At 48.2% G+C, this 14,366-nt stretch overlaps 1 protein-coding gene across 16 annotated transcripts in view; it reads left to right on the top strand.

Moving 5' to 3' along the window:
- NAV2 (neuron navigator 2) overlaps positions 1-14,366 on the top strand; it is an 819,601-nt gene that overhangs the window by 773,397 nt on the left and 31,838 nt on the right. For 11 of the 16 annotated variants that reach the window (XM_021085311.1, XM_021085309.1, XM_021085312.1 and 8 more), the window contains 6 exons: positions 2,510-2,593; positions 2,984-3,095; positions 4,409-4,554; positions 7,307-7,315; positions 7,747-7,919; positions 14,091-14,244. In XM_021085311.1, the coding sequence (XP_020940970.1) occupies positions 2,510-2,593; positions 2,984-3,095; positions 4,409-4,554; positions 7,307-7,315; positions 7,747-7,919; positions 14,091-14,244 (678 nt within the window). The remainder of the gene's footprint in view (positions 1-2,509; positions 2,594-2,983; positions 3,096-4,408; positions 4,555-7,306; positions 7,316-7,746; positions 7,920-14,090; positions 14,245-14,366) is intronic. The other 5 variants (XM_021085306.1, XM_021085308.1, XM_021085305.1 and 2 more) reach the window with 1 other exon arrangement.

Raw genomic sequence — 14,366 nt, 5'->3', positions numbered from 1 at the left:
TTTGGTCGTTTACATTTGACCCTGTCATTGCTTTGAAGTGCCAGGATAGTAGTCATTCTTTTTCACATCCCTGCCCTGCCTCGCTTCCTTTATCCACTGGATGACTTCTTGAGTTGATTGACTTTGGTTGTGCCACATTCTCCAGAGCGAACTGAAGCATATCTCTTTATTCTAAAATGCAAAGGCATGGAGTTCCCATTGTGGCTCATCGATAATGAACCCAACTAGTATCCATGAGGATGCAGGTTCAATCCCTGGCCTTGCTCAGTGGATTAAGGATCCATCTGCTGCAGTATAGGTTGCAGGCACAGCTTAGATCTGGCATGGCTGTGGCTGTGGCATAGGCTGGTAGCTACAGCTCTGATTCGACCCCTAGCCTAGGAACTTCCATACGCTGCAGGTGTGGCCCTAAAAAGTAAGAATAGAATAGAGTAGAATAGAGCATTTTCTTAATTTGTAATAAAGAGAGGACATGCCATCAGAAAGAAACTGGCCGGTCCACTTCACGTTTCTGTCCCCAGTGCCCTTGCTTCCTCACAATTCCTACAGCCACTGGGAAAGAGATTCAGTGGTTGATCCTAAAAATGTCTTATTCTCAACTCCCCCTGTTTGATATAGTAACAGAGGCCTCTGACTCAAGTCTCTTCTCCCCAAACTGAAATGTCCACTGACCCTGACCTTCCTCACAGTTCAGGGTGATGGCTCCTCTTCCAGCCAGCTACTCCCTTAGTCTTCACTCTGAGTGTCAGTCACCATTTCCTGGAGAATTTTACAGAAGCATCAGATCTCATTACTCTCAAGGCTCAAGGAACCTGCTAGTTCTTCTGATTCCTCCTGTAGCCTTTTGTGTATCTACCCACCGCACTCCCAGAACCCTTTTTTTTTTTAGGGTTGTGCCTGTGGCACATGGAAGTTCCTAGGCCAGGGCTTAAATCAGAGCTGCAGCTGCTGGTCTACACCATACCCACAGCCACAGCAACGCCAGGTCCAAGCCACATCTACAGCCTACACCATAGCTTGCTGAAACTCCAGATCTTTAACCCACTGAGCAAGGTCAGGAATCGAACCCATATCCTCATGGACTCTAGTTGAGTTCTTGCTGAGCCACAACAGGAACTCCTAGAATCCTCTATACCTGTGTTTTTGTTTTGTTTTGTTTTGTTTTGTTCTTTTGGCCATGCCTGCGGCATGTAGAAGTTCCCTGGCCACAAGCAGTCACCCAGGTCATTGCTGTGGCAATGCTGTCTCCTTAACCTGCTGAGCCACAAGAGAACTCCTCCACCTGCGTTCTCATTGTATCTTTTGTTACTTTCTTACTCCCAAAGCTCTTCCTTTCCCCCAGTCTCCCGCCATTCCTGTGTTTTGCAGTTCCTTAACAGTTCATAGATCATTTTCAACTATTGCTTCATTCACTGTTTCATTCAGTGGTCACAGTCACCCTGGGAGGAACAGAGATATTGCTCCCATTTTATAGATGAAGAAACTGAGGTCAGTAGGATTAGATGACTCATCCATTCTTTATTCTTGGTTTTAACAATATTATCAGGATCCTCAGTCACCTAAGCAATACTTCACCTACTTCTCTGTGGAAGAAGGAAGACGGGTTAATATTGGGACACAGAGTGACATCTTGCCCATGAAGAAGGAGGCAGAGAAAGGGGCAGACAGGAAAACATGACACCTCCCAAATTTAAGATACACATTTTTTTCATGTTTTTAACATCTCTGGAAATTGGATGCATATTTCCACTATAATTGGCAGCATCTGGAAAACTGTCTTTGTAATGTATAAAATAAGGGTGTATCGGGTGCCGTCCTCTAACAGAGGTATATAAGAGTTCAGGGGAGCCCCAGGGAAAATCACAGCTCTTGGGGGATCAGGGGACAGGTTCTCTAAGGGGAGGTAGCAGATGGACCTTTCAGTAGCTTTTTATTAACCAGGATTATAACAAGCAAAATCTGCCAGCCGCTTTATTCATTCATCCTACCAACATGCTCAGCGTGAGCCTCTACGGTGAGCTTGGTGCTTGGGGAACAGACAGTCATCCTGCAGTGCTGTAGAGACAGGCGTACAGCAGCAGTCACAACAATGTGTTTGTTTTGGCTTGTAAGACCGCAAAGTACAGATCAGCAGTCCCGTGTCCTTGTGAAAGTGAATACAAGGGAGCCCACACAGTCTGGGGGTGTCAGGAAGGTGTGTGCTGAGCTCTCTCAAGAAGGATATGTAAAAAGCCTGTTTGGGAGGCTGTTGGGTGGAAAGCATTGGAGGCAGAGGGGAAAGCACGTGAAGGCTCTACAGTGGGAAGAAGCACGGAGCATTGGAGGATGTGAAGCGTGGAGTAGCTGGGTCCCCAGGAGCAGAGGGGGTGGGGCTGAAGTGGACAGGTACTGACCTACGCAGCCCATTAGGATTTTGTCTCTAATACCTGGCACCCTCTAGGCACTCCTACCTTGCCAGGTATTGTACCTGAAGGCTTAAGTGTAAGGGAAGGGTGTCTTTCTCTTCCAGGCTCACCTTGTGGCAGCCTTTGAACAGAGTCTTGGAAACATGACCATCCGGCTCCAGAGCTTAACCATGACGGCGGAGCAGAAGGTAAAGCAGAAAGGACGCTCTTTTCCTCTCTGTTGAGCATGAACAACAACCTAAAGACATTATTCTCATTTATCCCAGAGGGTCATATAGATTTTTGGGTACTTGTTGAACTATTGGAATTGAACCTGAAGGAAAAGGTCTGTTGCATAAAAATAGGATCCAGATTGAGGGGCCATGACAGTTTCAGCAACAGATCTTCGTTGCGTTCCTTCTACTTTCCTGTGCTCACGTGTGCGTGCTGAAATGGACCTAGCCTCATGTTTGAGACCAAGCTTTCGTGGGACTTGTTCATTCTCTACCCTCCTCTAAGCTGATGCTAAGTTGCGTTGCAGTTGAACTCCATACAGAACAATTTGGGGATGACAAGTATTTCTTTTTTCTGTTCGTTAGGATTCAGAACTGAATGAGTTAAGAAAAACCATTGAGCTGCTGAAGAAACAGAACGCAGCTGCCCAGGCTGCCATTAATGGCGTAATTAACACCCCAGAGCTCAACTGCAAAGGTAAACGGAGAGAAACTGCCAACGACCTGCCTGCCCTTAGGAACCCTCCCCTGGCAGCATATGATGCAACCTTCCTGCCCAAGGGTGGGCTTCCCGTGTAGGTCAAGCAGGTCCTAGAAGGCACTTAACCCAGCTACTTCTGGCCTCTAGAAAGACAGCCGTTCCAGCTCATCCTCTTCGCTGATATATCTCAGAATGGAAGAAAAGATATTTCTCTTGGCAGAGTGTCAGTGTATTTCACAGCCTTAACTTTATCAGTGCTGTGATATGTGCATATTGATTTGGGACAACCTGAAACAGGTTCACCTCTCACTTGTCTCAAGAAATATTCTGGAGGGAATTGCTTTGTCCTTGTGTATCTTACTTGGGATGGTGGGTGAGATGTGGGCATGAGGAGGCGTTACCTCCGGGAAAAAAATGATATTAAGAGTACTTAATAGAAAAGGAATAGTGATAGCTAACATTTAGGAAACATGCACCGTTGTTCTAAGTGCTCTGCTCAGGGTTATTTAATTATCGCATTTTCTCTGCACACATCCTTATGAGTGCAGTACTGGTCCTTTCCACGTTGCACTGGGCTTCTGAGGTGGGAGTCCCATCCTGAGCTCACAGAGTGTAAAAAGCAGAAGTGAGGCCAGAACTGAAGTCTGCCCCCTGGAACTGTGCTCATAAAGACCAGGCTGTCAGTCGTTCTGTCTGTGCTGGTGGAGAACACTGTCTCCAAACGTTTTTTTTGGTCTCACTGCCGTTTGGGGGCCGAGTTATTTCTAGTACCCCTGTTATCTCAGACATCAGGTCTCCCAAAACAGCGAGGCTAGACATGATGTGGGAAAGATTGGAAAGAGCTGGCCAGGCAGAGCAGAGGGGGAAGTGCCTTGTAGGAAGAGAGAACAGCACCTGTCAGGTCCTGAGAGGAGATGGGCATGGCTTGTCCACGGCATGAAAGAACACTGGTACAGCAGGAGCATGGAGAGCAAAGGAGTGGGTGCTCACAACATAAGTGACTGTTGCTACAACTCAGGGATGCATTTTAGTGACTGTCTAAAGCCTAAAAGAATGGGGGGCGGAGCGTCTCTCCAAGGCTCCCCTGACTTCTGTTTTGTAAGATGGAGAGAGCCCTCCTTTATTTGACCAAGGAGCGCATAGCACCCACCTGCTCAAGGACCTTAAAACCAGCACTAGGGGACAGAAGGTGATGTCTAATGGGAAGTACCTACTGGTCCTCGGGTGTGTGGATTTAGGTGCAAATCTTGAAACAAAGGTAGGGGCTCGAGTCAGCAGGTCCTGATGTCCTTCCTCCCTTGGGTCTCCAGGAAACGGCACCTCCCAGCCCACGGACCTCCGCATCCGCCGACAGCACTCCTCCGACAGCGTGTCCAGCATCAACAGCGCCACCAGCCACTCCAGCGTGGGTAGCAACATCGAGAGTGATTCAAAGAAGAAGAAGAGAAAGAATTGGGTGAGTGCACATCCAGAGACTCTCGTGGGTACCAACAGGGTCAGTCTCAGAAACGGTGTCCCCCCAGATAAAGCCCAGTCGAGCTCTTCACTTCAGGGCATAGACGTTCGGGAGTCAATCCAAAGAAGTGGTTTGTGGACAGGTTTCTACTAAAATCAATGCTGTGCTCAGCCAAGCCCTCGATTTATGAAATAACCACCTCCCTGTAGTTTTTCTGTTTCATGAGACTTTACGTGCAGCACTCATCTTTCATTTCATCTGTGTTAATTCTTCATCATCATATGCTAGCCACAAAGTTCCAGGAACTAGAGCAGAGTTACTCTTAAGTGGTTTTTCCTTAGTTCCAAAGTACTTTTTGCCATGTGTATCACCAGTTATCGCATCATTAACCATAGCCCTTATCTATTTATTTGCACAGTTGCTATGATAGCATTAAAGCACCCTTCTCTTAGAAAATTGATTGACTGTGTGGTATAAGTAAAAATTTCATAATGTAGTTGTAAGCAGTTAGTGATTGATTCTATATTGGGGGAGGGAGAGGCATACCTCAAAACGGAAAATTTAATAGAACCAGTCTGCAGTGCAGTGTCGGTCTGTTTCCATAATCCCTGGAGTTACTTAACTTTCTGTATTGTGGCATCTTGAACAGGGTTTCCCATTCTTCTTGGAAAATTCCACCTCCCCACCCAATTTTTAGTTCTGCTGTTGGGGCTGTGGCATTCTGATGGACATTTTCTGCTCCCTCGACTTTAGCACATGGACCCCCCAAGTTGATCTGAAGGTGGCCAGTGCTCACAGGGTCCCATTTGTCAATGCTGACAGCATCGTGTCTTTACAGTAGCTTCAGTGTCCTCATTCATTCCATACACTTCTCACTCATTGTGTGTTATCGTGGATGGGTGGCGAGGTCTAGTGATGGAAAAGTTGAGGATTTAGTCGTTTGTGCTGTTAGTGACTTGCACTGGAGGTAAACTAAAAGGCCAAGTCAGGAGTTCCCATCGTGGCTCAGTGGTTAACGAACTCGACTAGTATCCATGAGAAGGTGCATTCAATCCCTGGTCCCGCTCAGTGATTGAAGGTTCTGCTGTTGCCGTGAGCTGTGATGTAGGTTGCAGACGTGGCTCAGATCCCGAATGGCTGTGGCTGTGGCATAGGCTGGCAGCTACAGCTCCGATTCCACCCCTAGCCTGGGAACCTCCGTACGTCGAAGGTGCGGCCCTAAAAAGACAAAAAGACTAAGTAAATAAATAAACAAATGGCCAAGTCAGTGTGACCCTCTCATCATTCTCATTAAATTTTTCCTGAAGTTACTAATGACTTTGGTCAACTCATTTGCCATGACTTAAACAAATAGAATTAACTCATGTCACTGTTTCTAATATGCTGTTGATAAATATGGTCCAATTTTCAAAGTGATGAGAATTATTTTCTACAAAAAATTGTGATTATCTATTTTCTTCAATTCAGGACACAAGACTTATTTTAAGACAATTCTTGGTTATCAGTGCAATTGGGAAGGATGGATAGTTGGCATCCTCAGATAATCCCAAAGCTTAATTTTTGTCTAATCTTTGCAGTTTCCTCTTCTACCTGGCATTTTACCAGAGATTGAGGCAAGGATCTAGACTGATGGCTTGTGTGCCAGAATTTCTTCTGTTTCTGTGACTGCTCTCTGGAAATAGGGCCAGAAGTAGGGAACAGGAGAGAAATGGGATCCAGACTTGCCCACAAGTTGGACATGCAGTTTGTTATGAGTGAAACTTTTTTTTGGCTACAACCTCGGCATGTGGAAATTCTTGGGCCAGGGGTCAAACCTGAGCCACAGCAGTGACCAGAGCCACAACAGTCACAATAGTGACAATACTGGATCCTTAACCCACTGAGCCACCAGGGAACTTCTGGGTGAAACTTTGATAGGAGAAAATTCCCATTATTTCAGAATGGCTAAGAAAACCCTCAGAATGTGTTTTCAGAAGGAAAAAAAAAAAGCCTTTAGTGAACAGAAATTACTTTTTTAAAAAGCTTTTTTTCAAGATGAAACTTTATTTTTTGGCCGAGAAAGATCCATGCTTATCATGGCTTTTAGAGGAGACTTGGCACTTTAAATGTTGTATGTTCTCCTTAGAATTTTCAGATCCATCTCATGGTTTGGGGCATTTGTGATATACCAGTTCCTTTTTCCCAATATGGTGAATGCATTTCTTTAAAATATCCTTTTCTCCCTTTTTTTGAGCAACAAGCGAGATGGCTGATTTTCTGCCTTTGTTATAGTTTGTGTCTAAAAAGATAGCAGGAGCTGCTCAGTACATATATCATAGAGCTATGCAGCCCATGTTGGGACCAGTGCAGCAGTGAAGCTACCCTTACTAAGAAGAGAAGACTTGCCCCACCCCCACCCCTGAAAAAAAAAAAAAAAAAATTAAGGCTTAGAGGTAATTGATAAGAGGCCAGGGAAGAGTGAGGGGTCTAGAAAAGTGGGGCAGTGGTTTCAACCAGACAGAAGCTGGCAGATCTCGAATCACGAGGCCTTCCCAACTTGCCGTTCTGCTCCTTCCTTGCAATAGAGGAAGATGCCCTTCCTGCTTTGAAAGGTTCCTGATTCTACCAGAAACCTCCTCTCTGTATAGTGTTTATTATTAGCCATGTCATGTCTGAAAAGTCCACAGCTTTCCCTGTCACTGGCTTTCTCTGTTAAAAATTGTCTTTTTTCCTTCCCCCTTCCCCATTTTTTTGCTTGCGTTTTCTCTGGCAGGTCAATGAGGTAAGCAAGACCAACGTTAATATCAGATACCAAGCTAACCCATCCATTGATATGACTAACCTCATCCGCATCCGTCACCGTGTCTGAGCACCGTGCTTTGTTGCTGTTAACCCCCTGCTCCCGACATCCGTCTGCTGAGCCAGGCTCTGTCTTGCTGTTGGCATCTAGTCTTGACCCAAGAGTAGGCATGGAATGTTACCCACAGGTCCAGTCCCCCCCTGAGCTGTCAACACCAGATAACTCTTCTTCCCTTAATTCTCACTGATGCGAGAGAGCTGTTGGGACCCTTTTTCGTTGCGGGTGGGGGAAGGGTGGGGGTCGGGGGAGAACCTGGAAGAAGTCATTTGCTCTTTGGTCTGCATGTCTCCAGGCTTCCAAGACCCTGAGGGTGGGCGGCCACCCCAGCCAGGCTGACGGTCTTGTGTGTTCAGTTACGCAGCTCCTTCAAGCAAGCCTTTGGGAAGAAGAAGTCCCCCAAGTCGGCCTCCTCTCATTCAGACATTGAAGAGATGACGGATTCTTCTCTGCCCTCCTCGCCAAAGCTGCCCCACAACGGTTCCACGGGCTCCACACCCCTGCTGAGGAACTCTCACTCCAGTTCTCTGTGAGTCTGTCTGCTGGGGTCCCTCCTCTCAGGCGACATCTTTGGCCCCTGGGAACCCTCGCAAATAGGATCAGCTAGAAGTCCTGTTAGGTTATATCTGCTCCTTGGGGTCCTTTGCATCTTGCATCCCTAAAACTGTGGATGTTCTTTCAGCGTCTCAGGATTGGGGAGGTTGAAGGAGAAAGGAAACGGGAGCTTTTGTTCTGCTGACGTCCACATGGATAATTCGCTGGCTGGGCTTGGCAAGCAGCTTCACTTCTCTTTGTTTCCATTTCTTTGTCAAACTGCAGTAATGGTTGTCTGCTTATCCTGCCATAAGATAAGTGGATGTGAAAAGCTATACAACCATCAGGCTGTCTCAGGGAGATGACAGTAGAAGTGTGGCATTTGGGTTGAAATTTGGGTTCATTTGGGTAACAGGGTTTAGAGACATTACGCTTTTCTTCCATCAAAATTTAATGTTGGAGTTCCCTCGTAGTGCAGGGGGTTAAGGATCCAGCATTGTCACTGCTGTGGCATGGGTTCGATCCCTGGCCTGGAAACTTCCTCAGGGCAGCCAAAAGAAAAATTTAGTGTTGATTCTTTGCCTGACATCAGCACTTTGAGGCTGGAAGTTTAAAAAAGCAGAGAGACTGAGTGACAATTCTCATGACCGGAGGGCTCTATGTATCATAAGGTGACTCATAACCGTGAACTCTCCTAGTCAGTTGTAAATGAGTCAGTTTGTACAGGGCTCTTCAGGAGCAAGAGCTGGTTGAATAAGACAGGTGATTGCTCACTTGGCATCCACTTAGGTGCTGTTCCCCTTGGCACCCGATTACATAGAAGGGAAGAGTCGTCTGTTCTTGCCCAGCCAACCTCCCGTGGTTCCCACTGAGCACCCGCTCATCTCTGTTCCATCAGGGACATAGGGAAACAGTCCTGTGCCCCACCTAAAAACGGAAGGCCCAGACTCTGGAGGCTTGAGACAGAGAGTCAGGGACCCAGGTGTCAGCTTGAAAGACAGCACAGCCAGCCCCCTGCAGCAGTGAGGAAGATGGCCCTGACCCCACAGGGCTGAATTCCTCCAGAGACCTTGGTAGAACCAGGCGAGAGGGGAAGAAAAACTGGAGCTCAAATGGTCTGCAAGGGCAGTTCCCATGAGATGAGACAGTGCCAGGGGGAAGAGGGGCTGTGACAAGGCTCAGAACAGCCAAGAATTGGGTTTGGGTAGGGGCATATGGGGGGCGGGGGTGTGACACCTCAGTTTCCTCCCTGGTGAAAATGGGTGAATGACATCTACATTGCTACAAGGCTACCTCCTTCCTGTCTCAAGCAGCTGGCTCTGTGGGGCCACCCCCAAGTCCACCCAGCCAGCTTGCCAGCAGAGAGAGCCCCCTGAAGTAGTGTCCCAAGGCCAGCTCACCAGATGGTGCAGGCAATGCAGGTGAGAGGGAGGGCCAGGTCTTTGTAACACATCACCTGCACGGACCACATGGAAGACAGGAAGTGGACGTGAGGAGACAGAGCAGAGGGTCCCACCCACCAGTGACACATGGCCACGTCAGGGCCTCCATCTTACTTAGATTAGCAGCGCCTCTTCTCTCGGGGAGCACCCTGGTAATAGGGTGTTATGGACCAGGCCTGGGAGAGACTCACATCACCTCTTTGTCCTGCCTGCCAAGCAGGGCTTAGGACCTTGGAGGGAAGAAGTGCATTCAGTGTGCCCGGGAAGGAGACAGAGCCACCTCTGCCCCATAGCCTCCCAGTGAGCAGGGCAGCCTCCCGCACATAGCGCAGGGAACCCGGAAACAGGCCTGGTGTGTGTAAGGGGGGCTTCCCAGTATGGCTGGCGCGTGGTGGGCACGAGAAGGTGGTGGGAAAGAAGGCCACTCGGAGGCAGGGCTTAGAACATGTGAGGCTTTGAAGCCAAAGTGAACTTGTCTCCGGTTTCCTATGTGACGGGCAGACACTGGCGAGTTATGCGAGATCATCTGAATTAGCATTTCATGAAGATGAGTCTGTGTTCGGTGGATAAGGATAAGGGATATATCAGAATGGGAGTGGAGGAGGGAGACGAAGGAAGAAGCTGATAGCACCCCCCCACCCCCCCCACCCCCCGCTAGACCGTTCTTTGAACTTGACTCTCCATCTCTAGGCCTTTGCCCTCTGCCTGGTATACCCCTGCCCAGAGAACCACTTCCTTCGGGTCTCTGCTCAGTGTTACCCTGTTAGTAAGGCCTGGCCCAGGCACCTTGCATAAAACGACACCCACCACCAGTCAGCACTCCCAACAGCCCCCTTCCCCTGTTTTATTCTAACCCCTTGGTAAATACCACCTGTCATGTAGCTTTTCCTTGATTATTTTTTCTTTGCCCAAAACCCCTCCCCCCAAGTCTGCAGTCGAATCTCCATGGAGGTAGGTTGGTTTTGCAGGCATTCAAATATTAAGCGGAGTGAGTGAGCGATGCTAGTGGTGCATCCTAGATGGATTGAGGATTTATTCTGGAAGGAAAGTTGGTAGCACATGGCGATGTGGTGTGTGAGGGAAAGAGAAGTATCCTTGACTATTCCTAGATTTGCAACGTGAGTATGTGGCGGTGTTGTTTCTGGGTGGGTGGGAGATGCACACGGAGACAGTGGGCAATCAGGAGCTCTGCTTGGACTGTGTGTTACCCAGAAGATACCCCCGTGGTGATGCCAGCAAGTCTGGTGTCCCTGGAGGTAGAGATTTGAGAGATGTGATCCTGAATGCTGAAAACTGGAGGCATTCGCCGTAGGGTTTGGAGGGAGATGCAGAAGAGGCAGAGGGGCAAGGACTGAGCTCCGGGGCTCTCTGATCTTTGAGGTCCAGAAAGAGAATGTAGAGCAGCCAGCGAGGTGGGTAGAAACCCAGGAGCAGAGAGAAGAAACCATTTGGAGGTGGGAGTTGTAACTGAGCCAAAAAAAAAAGCTGCCTGATAGTGTGATGAGGGGAGGGCGGCAGGGGTGCTGTCAGCCTGTGGGAGGGACTCCCAGAGCCCATAGACGGAGCACACCCTCCAAACCACTGTCCCCGTGGGGATTGGGTGGGGCTGCTCTTGGCTCCGCAGCCCCTTCCTGACATTCCACAGCAATCCATGCACACTGGAGATGTTTGTTCTCAGTCTCGTTTTCCAAAGGGTGGGCAGAGAGCAAATGCTTCTTTCCAGCCTTGAAAGGTTTGTAAGAATGTGCAGATCTAAACATGAGAGGGAGTTCAGAGAAGAACCCACAGGCAGAGGAGTTCAGGACCTAGAAAGTTCCTACCCTGTGGGTAGAAGGAATGGGTGTGTGGGAAGGCAGTGTTTCCCACACTTCGGTGTGTAAACTTAGGAAAGCCCCCAGCCCTGCCTCCTGGGCAAGGCGGCGGGAATCTGCTGGAATCAAGTGTTAGGCCCTGAGGAGGAAAAACTTAACATCAGGGGACAAGCAGGTGTTGAGTGCCTGCTGGATGTAGTTCACGGGCATGGTCTAGCTCTTTATGCCTCAGCCTCCCCATTTTTAAAATGGAGATAATCGTAGTACCTTTTCCTAGAGTTAGTGTGCACGTAATACGTTAAATAATATACTCCAGTGGTCCACATATTCAGTAAGCATTTGCAAAGCACCCATTATGTGGTAATCAGTGTGATCAGACATTACAGATGAGGCTGAGAAAAACCCTGGTCCTGGAAGAACCATGCAGGGAGAGACCTGTCACGAGCAACCAGCCTCGGTGACACAGCTAAAGTCTAATGCAGGTAGGATCTAGGAGAGAAGGCTCTGTCCTGGGCATTAGGCATAGAGACCAACTCTTAGTTGGGGCTTGTTCTCAGCATCATCTCTATGCTGTAGGATACCCTTCCTGTGCAGCTCAGCAGGTGTGTGTTTCTGGGAACTGGCTGGTGGCGTGCAGGGCACCTTGGACTCTTGGTGCAGTGACTCCTGTCAGACTTTCTTCCTTTTAGTTTCCTTCCCTTTGTAAAGTCATCAGTTGACCAAGCATTGCAAAGTAACCCGTGTGATAAATTCCACAAAGCACGTACCAGGGAACTGTGGTCTTTCTTGCTGAGAAAGTTTTCTGGGGAAAAAGCCCAGACCATGTGAAAAACTAGAGCAGAATGCCTTGCCATGTAACGGACAGTGGGAACCAAAGCTGATTGTTCTCGGCAGTGAACTGGAATCTTCGAGATCTGCACAGGGCATGGTTTTGGCTTCATCCAGAGTGTCACAATGGGAATTTTGTTCAGACTTTACACTCCATTTAAACCTGGAAACCAAACTCCTCTCTCAAGAAAGAACCAGTTTTTACAAGCTCTCCCTGTAAACCTCCTAAACCAAAAGAAGCATGACTGTATAGTTAAACCCTACAAACCACAGGCTATTCAAAGCACAGAGAGCTGGGAGAAGAGAGGGTGAGTGGAAGACGGCCGAGGATGATCTAGTTTCTAAAGACATCACTGTCTCCCTAGCCCTTTTAGTCCTGAATCTGTTGGCCTCCGTTTCTCATAGGTATGAAATGGGAATAGGTAGATTTTCAGGGGTCCGTTGGAGGTTTCAGATTTTGATGTGAAGAAGTTTCCTTGGCTGCTGACAACTTTTAAAAAATAAAAGGTGGTTTTGTATCTCTCAAAACAATTCAGCCTCAGGTCAAGAAAAGAGCCACCAAAAAGATTTGGCTGTTCAGGTGTTAAATTTTTCTTCTAGTTCTTTCTGGCCACCCTCCTCCCCATACAATTACATCTCTTTTAACAGTTATCATGGTTTTCCTTTGGCAGTTAACACTTCCACACCCTCTACCCGTTTCCCAGGTCAGGTTTGGTTTGGCCTCAAATCCAGTACTTGGGTCTTGGAAAGGCTCACATGATTATTTCTGCAGCGACCACGTGCTCACTGTGTCTCAGAGATAATTTGCCTGAGCTTTGTAACTTTATGAACTTGAGTTGTTTTTTTGTTTTCTTGTTTTTTTTTTTATTTTCAGTTTTCAGTTCAAGAAATGTCAAAGCTTTCTCTTCTGGATCGTTCTACACCTAGCTCCTATAGTCTTTGAAATCAACAGGATCTTCTGGTTGAACTGTCTTTTATATCGTTCCGTTTTCTAACCTTCAGCATGATGTTTGCGATCCTCCACCTTGTGCTGACTTGTCAGGTTATCTGAAGGGCAAACCTAACTAATAAAATAAGGAGCCCAGCTTGGAAGGACCACATCTTAAAACAGAGGCTTTCACAGGACCTCACGGCCCCCTGATCTGGCGTCCACCTGGGGAAGGAGGACAGCTCGCCACGCTGTGGCACATTTTCAGACAAATGTTGGCTTTCATGTCGCCTCATCCTCTCTGCTGTCTCCCTACCTGAGATGTTTCTCTTCCTTGGCACGGGCTGCTTAAGCAGTGTGGGGGTGGGAGAATGAAGGTTGCTCTCTCGAGATGCTATTAGGGGAATGGGTTTTAGCATGTGATCAGAAGCACGCTAGCTTCTTCCTTCTACCTGTATCTTTTGGCAAATAAAGATCACCCCCATCTGTCTGACCCTGGAGTGTCTAATCTTTAAAACAGACAGTTGACCTCATTTCTCTGGGTTCAGATCTCAAGGACCGTGTAGTATCATTATAGGCGCCCAGCTATGTTATACATCATGGGGCATTTCAAACCCCCAAGGTTAGTATTCCCTTTTCAGTGGCTTCTGTTGATCCATTGATCACTGGAATTTGGCTAAAAGGCGTGCTGAAGCTGTTCTGATGGCCAGGGCTCTGCAGAGAATCTACTGAAGCAATCAAGTCTGTGCATATCGGGTGCTTTGGAATTTTTTGTTTCGACTTGGTTTGGTTTTTTAAGGCCACATGTGTGGCATATGGAAGTTCCCAGGCTAGGGGTTGAATCAGAGCTACAGCTGCCAGCTTACGCCACAGCCACAGCGATGCAGGATCCGAACTGCATCCGTGACCTACACCACAGCTCATGGCAACACTGACTCCTTAACCCACTGAGCGAGGTTAGGGATCCATCCGCCATCCTCATGGATACTCGTCGGGTTTGTTACCGCTGAGCCTCGACGGGAACCTTCCCATTTCAGGTGCTTTGGATATTGTCCCCTCCAGGAAGCACTGGGCAGCTGTGGCTACAGGGTCATTCCTGAACAAACCTAATGATGGACATGGAGCCATCTTGGTCAATAACATTCCCCCTTTTCTAGCATCTCGGAGTGCATGGACAGCGAAGCCGAGACGGTCATGCAGCTCCGAAACGAGCTGAGAGACAAGGAGATGAAGCTGACCGACATCCGCCTAGAAGCCCTCAGCTCTGCACACCAGCTCGACCAGCTCCGCGAGGCCATGAACAGGATGCAGGTGAGAACACGGGCTGAGCCCCAGGCTGCTGGGGAGGGGCTGCTCCTGCCTCGCTCTAGGGCTGCAGCCGAACCTGGCAGCAGTCTGCTTTCCTAGCCCTCTCTCTTTACACGCCTTCCCAC

Source organism: Sus scrofa, chromosome 2 (genome assembly GCF_000003025.6).
Source record: "Sus scrofa isolate TJ Tabasco breed Duroc chromosome 2, Sscrofa11.1, whole genome shotgun sequence".
In the NCBI taxonomy this organism is placed as follows: Eukaryota; Metazoa; Chordata; class Mammalia; order Artiodactyla; family Suidae; genus Sus; species Sus scrofa.
The sequence above is the reverse complement of the archived record's forward strand: the minus strand, read 5'-3'. Positions and strand labels throughout refer to the sequence as shown.